The sequence below is a fragment of the Acanthochromis polyacanthus genome, chromosome 22 (assembly GCF_021347895.1).
Source record: "Acanthochromis polyacanthus isolate Apoly-LR-REF ecotype Palm Island chromosome 22, KAUST_Apoly_ChrSc, whole genome shotgun sequence".
NCBI classification, from domain to species: Eukaryota; Metazoa; Chordata; class Actinopteri; family Pomacentridae; genus Acanthochromis; species Acanthochromis polyacanthus.
Genome location: NC_067134.1, coordinates 30100886 through 30117499, shown reverse-complemented (window position 1 = coordinate 30117499; position 16614 = coordinate 30100886). Strand labels below are relative to the sequence as shown.

General features: G+C 39.4%; 1 protein-coding gene across 7 annotated transcripts in view; it reads right to left on the bottom strand.

Moving 5' to 3' along the window:
* Positions 1–5246: 5246 nt before the first annotated feature.
* LOC127531852 (uncharacterized) overlaps positions 5247–16614 on the bottom strand; it is a 33869-nt gene continuing 22501 nt past the window's right edge. For all 7 annotated transcript variants that reach the window (XM_051942060.1, XM_051942062.1, XM_051942059.1 and 4 more), the window contains 5 exons: positions 13919–14344; positions 6390–6832; positions 5848–6111; positions 5479–5733; positions 5247–5389 (listed from right to left, as the gene is read on the bottom strand). In XM_051942060.1, the coding sequence (XP_051798020.1) occupies positions 5999–6111; positions 6390–6832; positions 13919–14344 (982 nt within the window). In that variant the 3' untranslated portion in view covers positions 5247–5389; positions 5479–5733; positions 5848–5998. The remainder of the gene's footprint in view (positions 5390–5478; positions 5734–5847; positions 6112–6389; positions 6833–13918; positions 14345–16614) is intronic.

The following is a 16614-nucleotide window of genomic DNA, read 5'->3' as shown; positions in this document are numbered from 1 at the left end:
TAATGGATGGATGGATGGTTTCAGAGATTGTATCATTTGTTTGAGTGTTTTTTTATTTGATTTGATTTGAAGCAATAGTTGATTTGCAGAAAAAAAGCAAACCACGTTGTTCTTGAGGCTTTTGTTGTGGGAAATTCCTTGACATCTTTTGGACCAAATAGGTGATTTTGCTGCACTGTGCATCCTTTGGAACACCAAAGCATCCTGTGATGCTGAGAAGCAGCTTTCTGCACACATTAACGGTCCCCAGAGAATAAACTTCATTTCTGTTAATCACGCAGCCGCCTTTAATCTTCCTCCTCTTGACAGCTTACATCGCCAAGCCACCCAACAATTTTAAAGCACCAATCAGCCCTGTTTAGCTTCGTGTCCAACAGTTTTAAATCATTTCAGGTTGCAATAAACACATTGAATTATATTAGATTGTTTCATAGACAAGTTATTGAAGTGTCAGAAAAAAAGGTAAAAAAATCCTCTTTTTAGATCGTCATATCATTAAAATGGACAAAAATATATCCAATTAACCCAAGACAAGAAAAAAATACATTTCAGTTATTAAAATACTTCTTATCATATGGGGATATAACAGACATTTTTCTAGATTCACCTAGCATATGCAGTGTGACTGTGTCTGATGCTTTTCAAAGAAATCAAGTCAGTGGCCACGTTTGATGATTTATCATTTAAGACAGTAGAAAGGAGGTTAAATTAGGTATTGAACCAGCCTCAGGCTAATATCATCCATCGTTTAATGGGCTCTGACAGGCCAGACACAAAATGATAAAATGACTATTTCACTGTTTGGAGCTTGCATCAACAGGCTATTGATTGTCAGAGTTAAACTGATTACACTGAAAATGAGCTATACAGTGAAGCTACAAGTTAATGATGAAACATGTTGTTAAGGTTGCGTAGTCAAAAAGCAGTCATTAGTTTCTGTTAAAGATCAGCCAGGCTAATTATGAACAGACACTAACATGGCATGCACAAATGTTTCGCTCTCAGAGTCTCGAATTTCATTTAAAAAACCCTTTGATAAAATTGGTTTTAATGGAAGCTTTGAGCTGCGTGTTTGGTTCATAATGTGCACCGTCAGACCAAAGCATATTTGTAAAACTGCTCATCAGGTTGATTTATGTTGATGCTGATGCCAAGATGCCAACGAGATCGAGACCAAATAATTTTAAAGTCGGGTTGTTATGGATACCACAGATAAACAGCAGCACTTGTGTTATGCATGTTTATGTAGTGGAGGTGAGTCTGCGCACCAATCAAGAGATGAAACAGCAATTTTTTGCAGGATCTGCAATTTCCAAACCAGATGATGGTGTATTGGTAGGCAGGTGTCACAGCCACAAGTGAATGTATGCCAATCTTGTTCTGGGGTGGATTTCTTTGGCCTTTTGTATGGAGAGATGCATGTGCTAGACAGCTGTGGTGGGTTTGAGAGCCTCTCCAGAACCCCAGCTGCCCAGTCATCTCAGCTAATGAGTCTTGGAGTTGAAGACCTTGCCCCACTTTTCCCAGGGCCTTTTTTTTTTTCCCTTTTCCCCAACCTCCCAACTGTCTGACTGGGTCACCACCCATTCCCTCCACCTCAGCAACCAGTTGGCAACCATCATTACACTGGAGAAGACAAATCTTGCAATGAAACTCCGTTTGAAATTTCTGGAATTAGTGTGACCCAGTTCGCCCTGCGTGCTTCTTGAGTCATTGTGTCTTGTGGTGATCTGTAGGTTCCGTAGTAGCTACCCAGAACCTAGTTCTTGGTGAAGGCCGATGGCTCCTGTTAGCAAGCCTGCTAATATTGGTGAGAAGCTACTGTGGACTTGGAGTCTTGCATGTTCTGTCTGTTAATGAATGTATGTTGTTGAGGCACCAGTTTTATTTTACTTAAGTATGACACATTTGTAATTGGTGTGATGTTGCTACTTGCTTAAGTCTTGGATAAAGGAGTGGGTTTTGGTTTTGTTTTAGCGAGTTTAAAAACTCTGTAGGTTGTTTGTCTGTTTTGGTTTCATTTATCTTTGTGTTGATTTAGCAACACACCATTTGTTTCTGTTGTTGATGACTTTTATGTTAAATTTTTCACTGAGCAATTAAAATTGCTTTACCTTAATTGGACAATGCGTTGCTTTTCTACAACCAGCTTGACCCTAGTTTGGGTAGTTACAAGGGCATTTTCTTAACGATCTCCGTTGTTGTGCATCAGGAATTCTGCCCTACTTGCTAGATTTGACTTCTTGCCTCTAGCACAAAATTAGTGCCATTCAAAAGCCGAGAGGTCACCATCTTGACAATTCAAATTTCAGTGCTTGTAGGCAATTAGTGCCTTACCAAGTTAGCATATTGCAACTTCCTAGGAGCAAATACAAGCATTGCAGAAGTGTATGAGGCCAGCATAATTGCACAAGTAGTCTACTTTAAATTGAAATGCCGTTCGGATTTTTACAGACCCATCTTTGGAACTTTTTGATTATGGTCTCCTATCGACCTTACTGCTCCTACAGTGTTCTTACATACACTCAAATAATAATTAATACATTCATAAGTTTTGGTATTAGAAATGTCCTTATTTTGAAAGAAAAAAAATATTTTCTTTTAAAATCAAGATAATATGAAATAATCAGAAAATCACTCTAAACATTGTTAATGTACTTAAACCTGACTATTCTAACAGGAAACGGTGAATTTTTAATGAATATCGGACATAGGGTTTCAGAGCTCCCTATTTTCCAGAAACCACACTCCTGTGGTCTAATGGAACATTGTGTTAAGCTAGTCGTTTAAAGGCTAATTAAATGATTAGAAAACTCTTGGCAATTCTTGTTAAAAGTGCGGGAGTTTCATGGAAAAACATGAAAATGCACTGGTTGACCCTGAACTTAGCGTACATTATTATTCAGCATGGTATCCAAATTCCATCTGCACATGCAACTATTAGATGATTGAATCAGGAAGATTTAGACAACATTTTAAGTCATTACTTTCATTTTGACATCTGTATTCAACTAATGCACAAAGCAATGTCACGAGAGTTGTCAGACATGTTTTAACCCAAACAACAGAAAGTGAGCACAGTCAAATGGTTGAATGTGATCATTGTTCTGCTTCTGACAATGAAGAGCCTTCACAAGAAGTAGGTTAAAATCAAAAGCTGAACCAAGACAACAACATCTCCAACCTTCACCGGTATCTGGGAAAGTGGTTCGCATGATATGGTCTATCTGAGGTTGCAGTTCCAACTGAGTGAGCTTAAGTCAACCTTTTCTGACTGGGTCGATCTCACTATAATAACCTCGCATCAATTTGGTTTGGAGGTAACGGGTCTCTAGACTGCTTTCCCTAAACAACAGTGTTTTTCCAAGTTTCTTCTGTTATGATCACAATGTGTTTCCAGGCCAGATGAGATAAAGATTCTCTCAGCAAGTTTTGAATCATACCATGAGGTTTACTTCCAGTTGAAGTGCCCAGAAACTCTCTAAAGGAAAGACGCATAGAAGCATTCCTATAAGCGTACTTGATATACCACAAGCTGACTCCTTTGATGTGAATTAGCAGCAGCTTCTTCAAGTTTGAGATCCTCACCTTTTCTCTAATCACATATTTCAGCTTGTTTCCGTGATCTTTTCATTCTTTCAATTACTTACCAAGACTTGGAACTATAGGCTGAGAGTTGGAGCTACTAAATCAAGTGTTTTCATGTCCAGCTTAGCTCCCTTTTCACCACAATGTCTGTACAATCCCGCGTCCATATTCTCCCACTCCATTTTCCTGTCTCTCATGAACACAATTCCAAGATGCCTTAAACTCTTTCGGCAGGCACCAACTGAAGAGGAAGAAATCTCCCCAGTTTTTCAGCAGAGCGGACCATGGCCTCCGACTTCAGGGGCTGACTCTCATCCCAGCTATTTCACACTTGGCTGCAAACCCTACCAATATGTGCTGAAGGTCACGGTTGGACAGCAGTTGACCAGTAAACATCACTTAAAAACATCACTATGAAACTCTAATGTGTGTTTATAATGACAATGACGCAAAAACTGTGAGGATAAGAAAGCAGATATTTTCTCTTTGGGAGAGTGAAAGCTTGTTAACAGTGGGATTCAGCACAAGCCTTCAGACACCTAGAAAAAACTGTTTAAATTATCCATTGTAGTTTCAAAATAAAACCGATCCAATTCAGCTGCATGGCCTCATCCATCACCTCAAAACATGAAGCCTGGTAGTTGACAGCCAAGACGCTGTTGGTCTGTTACATTGAGATCTGCTGTCAGTTCAACTTTTGAAAAAAAAGAAAACTGTGGTCTATTTTCTGGAAACAGAATTATTATGCAGACTGCCACTGGATTCCTTTAGAAAAAGCAGTGGCGACATGAGGCCTGTGTAGATACAAATATTGAATAATTAGTCATTTGGGCGTCATTCTGACATAAACAGTGATCCAGGCTGCTGTTTGAAATTAAGTTTAATATAACTTACTAGACAAACCTACAGATGAATAATGGCATAAAATATTAAGTGTTTCAGAAAATATCTATGTTTAATGCGTTATTGCCTGAGGATACATTTGGAGTAACAGCAGCTGAAGCAAGGCAGAACACAGAGTTTACTATTTGGTGTCTAAAAATAACAAAACTACTAAAAACGTGTTAAGGGCCCATTCGTGCCTTTCCCAACCAGGAATACATGATGTTTAAGATTTCATCATTTCACCCACAAGGTGATGTTTGGCCATGTAGCCCTTGGTCAAGAAAGTGCGTCGACTGCACATGGTGCATAAAAACAAATGCATATAATGAGGAAAGACTGTACAAGAAAATTCTCCATTATCCAGTCCTTTTATAAGACTTGAGTTGAAAGCAGCAGCTGCTGACTCTCCAGACCCGAGGAAAGCTAATAATCTCCAGAAAATAAACTGGGGACCATGTGACTGGCGTGAGCTCTGTACAGCTCTCTGATGGAAGTCATCACCAAGCTGGGAGTGGGCCTGAAAGCATCCACAGCATTTACAAGGACACTTTGTTTAAAGAGCTCAGAAAATGCTGATGAAAGATGAGTCACATCAGTAAACAGAGAATTCATTAAAGAAGACCAACTGTGATCCTGGTAAGAAGTCAGAAATCCAAAACTGATCACCTTTAATCACAATCCTGCCCAGAAAGGGAAGCAGACGAAGCGGCGCTCTCCTGTAAAGAGCGGTTCTTCCTCATGTTCACAGTGATGGTCTGAGCTGGACACTGCTGCAGCAGATAGTGAAGAAGCCTCCCAGTTCAGGCTGCAGGAGGTCAGGTCTCCAGAAACCACATTCAACAAAGACAATGTCAAGACCTGGTCCTGGACTTCATGGACCAGGACCAGCAGCTGCTGGACATGATCTTCACTCAGTCTGCAGGTTTCAGAAAGACAAAATAATGAGTCTATCTATAAGTATTCTATGCTTTGTTTGGTTCAGAAGGTTGAGGAAGGATACTTTACTTGATGGTTGGAGGACCATGGAGAAGCAGCAGTGGAATGAGACACTGAGCAGGGATGCAGGACTCAGTGAGGACCAACTGTCTGACTGAACAGGATCTCAGCAGGGAACATAAACTACTGACAACCTTCAACAACTTTCTCTCTGATGCTTGATCTTTCTGAGCCTTAAGACAAAGCTCTTCAACAGTCAAAGGACACATCAGTTTACTTCTTCTGACCCACCGAAACAGGAGCAAGACCATGGCATTGGAAAGCCTGAAAACCAAAGAGAAAAACCAAAGAGCAGCCATCAGTGACTAAAGATTTAAACTGGAAGAAGGTAAAAGTCAGTGAAAGACAAGAAGAGACAGGAAGTGTTGAAATGATCACCTCAGACTGTGTAGTTGTGTTGGTTTTCTGAAGAACAGGGAGGTTCTTCTGACAGACATATTCTTAGCTGTGAGGCTGAGATCCACCCTAGAGCCACAAAGTTGAAGAACTCTCCCCACAGAGCAGCAGGTCGTCCTGGATAACTTTCCTGTTAACAGCAGCTTGAAGTCCAGGAGCTGCAGCAGAGACACCAGCTGCTGGACCTCCTGTCTGGATCTGACAGAGATGGATGAACACACACTCTGGAAGAAGCCTGGAACACAGCTGGAACACAGCAAAGAAATAACTCTACATTATGACACATCATCTTATGGATCAGGGATGAACACACAGACAGAGTGATGACAACAGTCTGATTGTGATTTCAGCTGTTATGACGTCACGCTAAATCAAACACAGAGGAACATCTGGATCTACATTATATCAGTCTGTAAATGAATAATTCACTCTTTTCAAGAACATTATTAATATGAGCTGCATTTAGAGACAAAATTCTTGAAAATCTATACAGTATAATTTAACATATTCAGTATTTGACTTACCTGAGCTGTGAGATATAAGGCAGACACTGCAGGAACTCCTCACTTCACTCTCTTCATGTGACCAGCCTGTCAGCTCCACTGGTTTCTTCTCTGATTGGAGTTTCAGCACTTCCAGGAGGATGGAGGTCTTTCTCTCTGAGAGGTTTATGAACCAGAATGCAGGAGCTGACTGGAAAACTGACTGTAATGATGGAAGGACTCTCAGACCTGTTTTAGTCTCATAGTCCTTCACAAGGGAGAACAGATCCAGCAGGAAACCAGTCTGATATTGAAAATCTTTATCATCATAATACATGTAATATAAAGGAAATCCTTCATATCTGCACACTGATGATAACTGCTCCAGTATCTTCTCTCCTGTCTGCTGTTCTCTCTCTGCTGCTGCACAGAACAGATTCACAAACATCCTGGTTGTTTCATCAAGAGATAACTTCTTCTCAACACTGTAAAATGAAGAGAAAACATGTTTTAATGATTTCATCTCAGTCATAGAAATACAACTCCACATGAGGAATGATTCCTGTTTCATCAGTGCAGTAACAGATGCTTTACAGGTTACAGATTTCATCTTCAAACTCTTAAATATTCACAAACCCAATACCACCTTAAATGTCACAGTTTTTTCATTTCCTGTCTTGTGTTTCTGTTTTTCCATAAAGAGGTATTAACATGACTGAATAGTTGTCACTGAGCTGCAGCTCTTTTTATCCACATCTTGTCATTCTTCTCATACAGGTACCAGACTGTCACGTGTTTCCAAAGTGTTGCAGGAAATATTTCTACATCAACAGATAAACTCACATTCTTCTCTCTGCTTCATTGCTTCAGTCAGTCACTGACCTTCATTAAGATCTATCAACTCTTTCATATTCATGATCAGTTGACTAATAACATGAGAAATAATGGACATGAAAATAACACACCATCTTAATAACTCAATATACAGTTAATTTAAATCAGCAATTTATCATGAATCATGACATAAAATGTCGAAATCAAATAAAAAAATGTGGGTTCATTCCATACCAACTCATCCATTGTTTTGTTACATTTTTGCTCCAATATCTCTAATTTGACACAAGTTTTTTTAAAGCATAAAATATGGAAGTTTGAAAGATTGTAGGTGATCCATCTTTCCTGAGAAAAATGCTTTAGTTTTGATGATGGACCGTCGATCCAGTTTCTGCAGGTTCTTCTGCACACTGAAAATTCAGGCTGTTTGGACAACAATATCTCAGGAATTATTGAAGTTAAAAACCTGAAATTTTTACTGTTTTCCTCATGTCATTAAGTCAGGATTGTTCATATTGAAAAAGTATTTTTTTTAAAACTGTCTCTGATGGTGGGTGAGCAGACATATGAAAAGGAAAAATTGAAGCCATCATGAAAAGTTCCATCTCTGAACTCACATTAACAAATAAAATATTGATGCAAAACTCAACCAGTGATATTTTCTGAACCACATGTAGCTGAATGTCACAATAATACACACAGAACACCAAGAATACTTTGAATATAAAATACTTGGTCACAAAAATGGAAAGAAATGTATTTCCATTGAACTTTCAGAACTGAGCAGCTTTGACAACTTGAAACACAAAAACTGAAATAATAGTAAATACTCCGATCTGTTTCAAACAGAGTTCTGCAGTTTATAAACTCTTCTCCAAATATAACACAGAAAATATATGTATATTTTTAATAAGGGCATATTTGTCATCTTCAGACCCACTTTGCAGACATAAATGTAGCTTTGGAGGAGACTTGTCATGTAGTTTGGTGTCATTTCTTTAGGAATTATCACTGCATCAGATTATGAGGATGACAGCAGCAGAATAGAACCAAATCCACTCATCTGTTGGGATAGTGGGATGTTTGTAGTGGGACATTTTCATACCTGGACATATATTTAATGCTAATCTCATCCACTAATGTGACCAACACTTCACTGCTAAATTTATCATCATGAAGGAAAGTGTTTGATAGGAACAAAATGGATCCTCTGCTTTGTGTTCCACTGAGAATAAACTTCAAGACCAAAGTCACAGCTGGACTCTGACAAAGTTCAAGTGTGACAACATGAATATTTAGAGTGACTGATGAAGAGTTTACCTTCAAGCATCTCTGCAATAAGTCGGAGGACAATACACTGAGTTGAATTTGTGGAGACTGTTGTGAAGCATGGAGATATGAGATCCCAGAATCAGCCACAAAGGGGAGACTCTGACAGAACAACAGCTAAATAAGGGAACATTGTGATATAACTGTGATTTAGGATCAGATTATGCCATAACCTAATGAATGAGTTTGAACTAACCAAGTGTCTATTCTTACATTCTTTAATGTTGAAACTTTAGAAGTCAGAACAGCAGCTCACTGTGAAAGCTGATGTGTTTGATAGATTTGAGTAAAAAGAGGAACTTATGCTTTATGAAATGGGAATGCTTTTAAGAGTTTTGATTTGACTACTGTTAAGATAAGAGGGTTTTAACTTTGTATTGAGGTGAGAAGTCACGAGTTAAGTGAACTAGGGTCAAGTGTTCACAGTAAGGGTCTCTAGACTCAAAATAGATTGGGTTTTTTTAATAAGTCTGTACACATTGTCCAAAAGATTGCACAATGGGATGCCAGCGACAGTTAGAGGCTGACATCTGCGTTTCCATTTCCTGATCAGGAGCCTGTGCTGAGTTGCAGACAGGAGAGATCAGGGGGGGGCAAGATGGGCTGTCTGGACAGTCCAAAACAGATAGTTTCAGTTCCTTAAAAGTGGAGGTGATCATGCGGTCAGTGTATGGGGCAAGTGTGTGAGTTGGGAGGGGGTAAAGATACAGTAAACTATAAATTACATCTGATCGAGACGCAAGTTGGGAGATTGTTGCGGGTATCTGCCTGGGTGCAATCCAGACATTAGTCCGAGCACAGGGGATGATTACCACGTAACTCGGACTGGGAATTCAACATGATCTGCAAAGGAATAACTGTTCTATTGGAATTATGGACCAAAGTACTGCGTTTCCTGCAGTGTTGGAGGATTACTGAACTGTGATCTGGAAATAATGCTGTCTGAAGGAACATTACTGAACTCTATTTTCCATGTGAGGAATACTGGACCAAACAACAAAAATGGATACATGCAGATCTAAATCTGGTCCGGACCCCCGTCCACTTCCCCCTGGGCCCCGGCGGGTCTCAGGTGAGCAGCCGGGTGTGGCCACACCGTGACTGCTCTCCCTCCAAATTATGTAATCTGGGTGAATATTACTTCTCTTTTATGAAAACATTTTTCCTGCAATTAAAGTTAACAGATTGGAAATTCACTTTATCCCTATCACAGTCACTAAGAATGAATATTTTTCCTGGTGGTAGAAAGTCAGGTTATTGTGTGCATTACATCTAAAAAAGGTTAAGTGGTGTTTGGCCATGGTGGCGTCATTCTGTCGCGTGGACGGCTGGATAAGCTGACTTTGGATTTCTAGGAGCGGACTACGCTGTGTCCTGCAGAGCTGTGAGGTGTGTGGATTACAACACTGGTCGCAGAGGACAGCGGGTAGGAGGGCTCATTATGAAACACCGTCCCAAGTGAGTGGGGAAAGAAGAAAGGTGAGAGATACCTTTCGTGCTTGAAATTTAATTCCAGAGAGTGGAGTAGCTGAGTCCAGTTGTTGACTAAGGAAACCAGGAATATGGTCACGAGCACACAGAGCCTGCCCCCCTTCGTTAGAGTGACCACTGTTTAATGGGGGGGTTACCAGGAGAAGATGCACAACCAGAGCTCTGGGCAGGCAGAGCTCTTAGAAAGTTGGAATGTTCTGAAAAAGGACTTTGGTCCAACGAGAATGAGGATGTACAAGTTTTTTCCATGCTGGATGTATCCAAGAGGAGGCAGAAACCTGCATTCAAGAAGTGGATTAAAAAGTGACTGCAGAAGTTGAAACCAGGTAGAGCTGGGGAGCTGTCTGAGTATCAGCGAGCTGTACCTAGGTAACCACGATCAACTGGGAGACCTTTTTGAAGGTTCCTAACTGAAGGATTTATTTGGACTGACCAAGAAGGATTTCGGATATCGGTACAACGCCTGTGGGTGCTGAACTCCCCGTAGCTGAATATGGTGTGAGGGAGGTGCCCCAGAAGAAATACAAAGGCCTAAAATAACAGGCTGACCTGTATGCTTGCTCACTGCTGAAAATTTAATAAACTAATAATCAACCACTGTGTTATCCCAAAGTTTTGGGTTATTTTTATCTGAAAGATGGAACGTATAGGCCGGAAAGCTGCATCCTGGGGAGGCAGACTTCAGCTGGAGGTTCGTGGCGTTGGGATTACACGTGTTTTCTGAAGGAGCTGACACATGTCCACCAAGCCAGCCCGACGAACCGCCTGAGAGGATGTACTACGGTGCAGAGGATGTGAAACCACCTGTTAGCAGAACACCAGAGAACATCTCATCTGATGAAGAAGATGAGGAGCGGAGGAAGGAGTAAGGGACGCAGACCAACAGCTGAGCAGAGCGGGGAGAGAGGTAGGAGACCTCTCTCACAAGTTGCAGCAGAGCTGGAAGATGTCATCACAAGTGCCGAGCGGGGACGCTGGTGCCTGGCAGGTGGTCGGGTTGTGGGAACTCCGACTGATGAAGATGAGGATTTCTTTGCATGAAAGAAGGAAAGGAAAGAAATGTCTGTTTCTGGATCCCAAGAAGGGGGTGTTGTGAAGCATGGAGATATGGGATCCCAAAACCAGCCATTTATAGGGGCTGACTGGGATCTCATAGAAGGGGGTGTTGTGAAGCATGGAGATATGAGATCCCAGAATCAGCCACAAAGGGGAGACTCTGACAGAACAACAGCTAAATAAGGGAACATTGTGATATAACTGTGATTTAGGATCAGATTATGCCATAACCTAATGAATGAGTTTGAACTAACCAAGTGTCTATTCTTACATTCTTTAATGTTGAAACTTTAGAAGTCAGAACAGCAGCTCACTGTGAAAGCTGATGTGTTTGATAGATTTGAGTAAAAAGAGGAACTTATGCTTTATGAAATGGGAATGCTTTTAAGAGTTTTGATTTGACTACTGTTAAGATAAGAGGGTTTTAACTTTGTATTGAGGTGAGAAGTCACGAGTTAAGTGAACTAGGGTCAAGTGTTCACAGTAAGGGTCTCTAGACTCAAAATAGATTGGGTTTTTTTAATAAGTCTGTACACATTGTCCAAAAGATTGCACAATGGGATGCCAGCGACAGTTAGAGGCTGACATCTGCGTTTCCATTTCCTGATCAGGAGCCTGTGCTGAGTTGCAGACAGGAGAGATCAGGGGGGGGCAAGATGGGCTGTCTGGACAGTCCAAAACAGATAGTTTCAGTTCCTTAAAAGTGGAGGTGATCATGCGGTCAGTGTATGGGGCAAGTGTGTGAGTTGGGAGGGGGTAAAGATACAGTAAACTATAAATTACATCTGATCGAGACGCAAGTTGGGAGATCGTTGCGGGTATCTGCCTGGGTGCAATCCAGACATCAGTCTGAGCACAGGGGATGATTACCACGTAACTCGGACTGGGAATTCAACATGATCTGCAAAGGAATAACTGTTCTGATGGAATTATGGACCAAAGTACTGCGTTTCCTGCAGTGTTGGAGGATTACTGAACTGTGATCTGGAAATAATGCTGTCTGAAGGAACATTACTGAACTCTATTTTCCATGTGAGGAATACTGGACCAAACAACAAAAATGGATATATGCAGATCTAAATCTGGTCGGACCCCCGTCCACTTCCCCCTGGGCCCCGGCGGGTCTCAGGTGAGCAGCCGGGTATGGCCACACCGTGACTGCTCTCCCTCCAAATTATGTAATCTGGGTGAATATTACTTCTCTTTTATGAAAGCATAGTTCCACTAATGAGTCGTGTTAAACAATTGAAAGAATAGTGATGTTTGATTAACTGTCTGATGATTTATTGGCTATGCTTTTGCCCTGCTAAAACTATATTAATAAAGCATTATTCTGCAATTAAAGACAACAAATTGCAAGTGCTATTTTTATCCCTGAATGAATACTTATACATCTAGCTCTGGATGTAAAAAGTCAGATTACAGCGTGCATAACAATAGTAGAGGTTCTGAAAGGTTACCTAGTCATGGGGGCCAGGTTGGCCCTATATAAACATATCCTAGAGGTTGTCTATATGTCCATAACCTCTGAATTAACCTAGCAACTTAACAAGTGCAAGATCTATGAGAGGAAAAGCTGCCGTTAACAGGTGTGTCTGGTGGTTAAATTTAACTATACCGAAGTGGCTACTCGGTTAAATTAATTATCAGAGGAAGCAGGGATAGGCGTCTGGATGAAGGCAGTGAGACAGCTAGGCGAATTTTCCTCGTCAACCAGCTTAACAGTTCTGCAGCATCCCTCTGAGTAAGATCTCAGGGGGCAGTAGGACCGGACCCGAAGGATGGAGAGCTGGTCCGGTGATTCCCTGACAGCTGAATAAGTTAATTAGGGGGTCACTGGCCCTGAGGATCAACAAGACTGAAAATGATGTCAGATGCTTTTATTCAAAAAGAATTTATCTTATTTATTTATAAAGAAGCATTTTGAAACTCCACAACTCTGTTCTACTTGGATCATTTTTGTTTTTGTGGTAAAAATTGTCACATCTGCTCTATCAGTGATGAAAGATAAAAGAAAATAACTTGGTGTTCATTTTTGTGATCAAGTATTTCAAATTAAAAGTATTCTGTGTTTAGTTTTGTATTATTGTGACATTCAGCTACATGTGGTTCAGAAAATATGAGTTGACTTCTGCATTATCAGAATTTATTTGATTTGAGCTCAAAGATGAGACGTTTCATGATGACTTTAACTTTATTCATATTTCAACTCACTCAAAATGAGAAAGTATGTCATTACTTTTCCAATATTCCAGATTCTGAATCAATGACATGAAGAGAAATAAAACTGAACATTTCTGGAAGCCTCAGATTTCACTGAGTGAAAAAATTCTGCTGAAAGATGGTCAACAGGACATTTTTAAACAACTTTGATTGCAGAAGATATTTGATATATAAACCTAAAATTTCACAGATTTGATTTTCAATACTATATTTCATGATAATTTTTAAAGAAGTAAATCAGAGATGCTCAATCAGAAGACCTCTGATGATTTGAGATGGAAGAACCCTCTAGAAACTGATATAAATTACTTCACTTTATATCCTGTTGGCTTGTTTCATCTATAATACAGCCAGTTTAATGAACTGATCATACATGTATAGAAATCTCAGACTCAAAGACAAAAAGTAACTAAAACACTAAATAAATACAGTGGTGGAAAGAGAACAATGTTTCCCTCTGAAATGAGCAGAGATGAAATAGAACTGAAATATGACCCCATGTGGATAAAGTCAGAATGTAGAAATATAAAAGCGATGACAAAGAAATATGACTGAAATGTTTCAATCAGTACAATGACATCAGAATTCATGGATTTCTCCTTGTATAGACTGAATGGTGTAAAGTAGAATTCATTTACCTGAGCAGTGAGATATAAGGCAGACACTGCAGGAAATTCCTCACTTCACTCTCTTCATGTGACCAGCCTGTCAGCTCCACTTCTTTCTTCTCTGATTGGAGTTTCAGCACTTCCAGGAGGATGGAGGTCTTTCTCTCTGAGAGGTTTATGAACCAGAAAAAAGGAGCTGACTGGAAAACTGACTGTAATGATGGAAGGACTCTCAGACCTGTTTTAGTCTCATAGTCCTTCACATGGGAGAACAGATCCAGCAGGAAATCAATCTCATATTTATCATAGCTGTATATGTGAGGACATGTTTCATTTGTGAACACTGATGATAACTGCTCCAGTATCTTCTCTCCTGTCTGCTGTTCTCTCTCTGCTGCTGCACAGAACAGATTCACAAACATCCTGGTTGTTTCATCAAGAGATAACCACTGAACTCTGTAAAATGAAGAGAAAACATGTTTTAATGATTTCATCTCAGTCATAGAAATACAACTCCACATGAGGAATGATTCCTGTTTCATCAGTGCAGTAACAGATGCTTTACAGGTTACAGATTTCATCTTCAAACTCTCAAAATACTCACAAACCCAATACCACCTTAAATGTCACAGTTTTATCATTTCCTGTCTTGTGTTTCTGTTTTTCCATAAAGAGGTATTAACATGACTGAATAGTTGTCACTGAGCTGCAGCTCTTTTTATCCACATCTTTTCATTCTTCTCATACAGGTACCAGACTGTCACATGTTTCCAAATGTTGCAGGAAATATTTCTACATCAACAGATAAACTCACATTCTTCTCTCTGCTTCATTGCTTCAGTCAGTCACTGACCTTCATTAAGTTCTATCAACTCTTTCATATTCATGATCAGTTGACTAATAACATGAGAAATAATGGACATGAAAATAACACACCGTCTTAATAACTCAATATACAGTTAATTTAAATCAGCAATTTATCATGAATCATGACATAAAATATCGAAATCAAATAAAAAAATGTGGGTTCATTCCATACCAAATCATCCATTTTTTTGTTACATTTTTGCTCCAATATCTCTAATTTGACACAAGTTTTTTAAAGCATAAAATATGGAAGTTTGAAAGATTGTCGGTGATCCATCTTTCCTGAGAAAAATGCTTTAGTTTAACCCCTTAAACTTCAGTGTACCGCCGGCGGTACACCTACTAATTTGCATAGGAATTTCAAGAATGTCCGACGGCTGCAAACGCGATTTAACAAACACTATACGCCGATGGAAAGCTTAGATTCTCATGAATCCGCCGGTATAAACCACTTTCAGATGTGATTACCACAGCGGGTGAGAAAAACACATTTGTCCGACAAAAACCAATATCCATCCATCCGTTCTCTATACACTGTTTAGACAACAATATCAAGAATTATTGAAGTTAAAAACCTGAAATTTTTACTGTTTTCCTCATGTCATTAAGTCAGGATTGTTCATATTGAAAAAGTATTTTTAAAAAACTGTCTCTGATGGTGGGTGAGCAGACATATGAAAAAGGAAAAATTGAAGCCATCATGAAAAGTTCCATCTCTGAACTCACATTAACAAATAAAATATTGATGCAAAACTCAACCAGTGATATTTTCTGAACCACATGTAGCTGAATGTCACAATAATACACACAGAACACCAAGAACACTTTGAATATGAAATACGTGGTCACAAAAATGGAAAGAAATGTATTTCCATTGAGCTTTCAGAACTGAGCAGCTTTGACAACTTGAAACACAAAAACTGAAACATTAGTAGATAATCTGATCCGAGTTCAAACAGAGTTCTGCAGTTTATAAACTCTTCTCCAAATATAACACAGAAAATATATGTATATTTTTAATAAGGACATATTTGTCATCTTCAGACCCACTTTGCAGACATAAATGTAGCTTTGGAGGAGACTTGTCATGTAGTTTGGTGTCATTTCTTTGGGAATTATCACTGCATCAGATTATGAGGATGACAGCAGCAGAATAGAACCAAATCCACTCATCTGTTGGATAGTGGGATGTTTGTAGTGCGACATTTTCATACCTGGACATATATTTAATGCTAATCTCATCCACTAATGTGACCAACACTTCACTGCTAAATTTATCATCATGAAGGAAAGTGTTTGATAGGAACAAAATGGATCCTCTGCTTTGTGTTCCACTGAGAATAAACTTCAAGACCAAAGTCACAGCTGGACTCTGACAAAGTTCAAGTGTGACAACATGAATATTTAGAGTGACTGATGAAGAGTTTACCTTCAAGCATCTCTGCAATAAGTAGGAGGACAATACACTGAGTTGAGTTTGTGGAGACTGAAAATGATGTCAGATGCTTTTATTCAAAAAGAATTGATCTTATTTATTCATAAAGAAGCATTTTGAAACTCCACAACTCTGTTCTACTTGGATCATTTTTGTTTTTGTGGTAAAAATTGTCACATCTGCTCTATCAGTGATGAAAGATAAAAGAAAATAACTTGGTGTTCATTTTTGTGATCAAGTATTTCAAATTAAAAGTATTCTGTGTTTAGTTTTGTATTATTGTGACATTCAGCTACATGTGGTTCAGAAAATATGAGTTGACTTCTGGATTATCAGGATTATTTAAGCTCAAAGATGAAACGTTTCACGATGACTTTAACTTTATTCATATTTCAACTCACTCAAAATGAGAAACTATTTCATT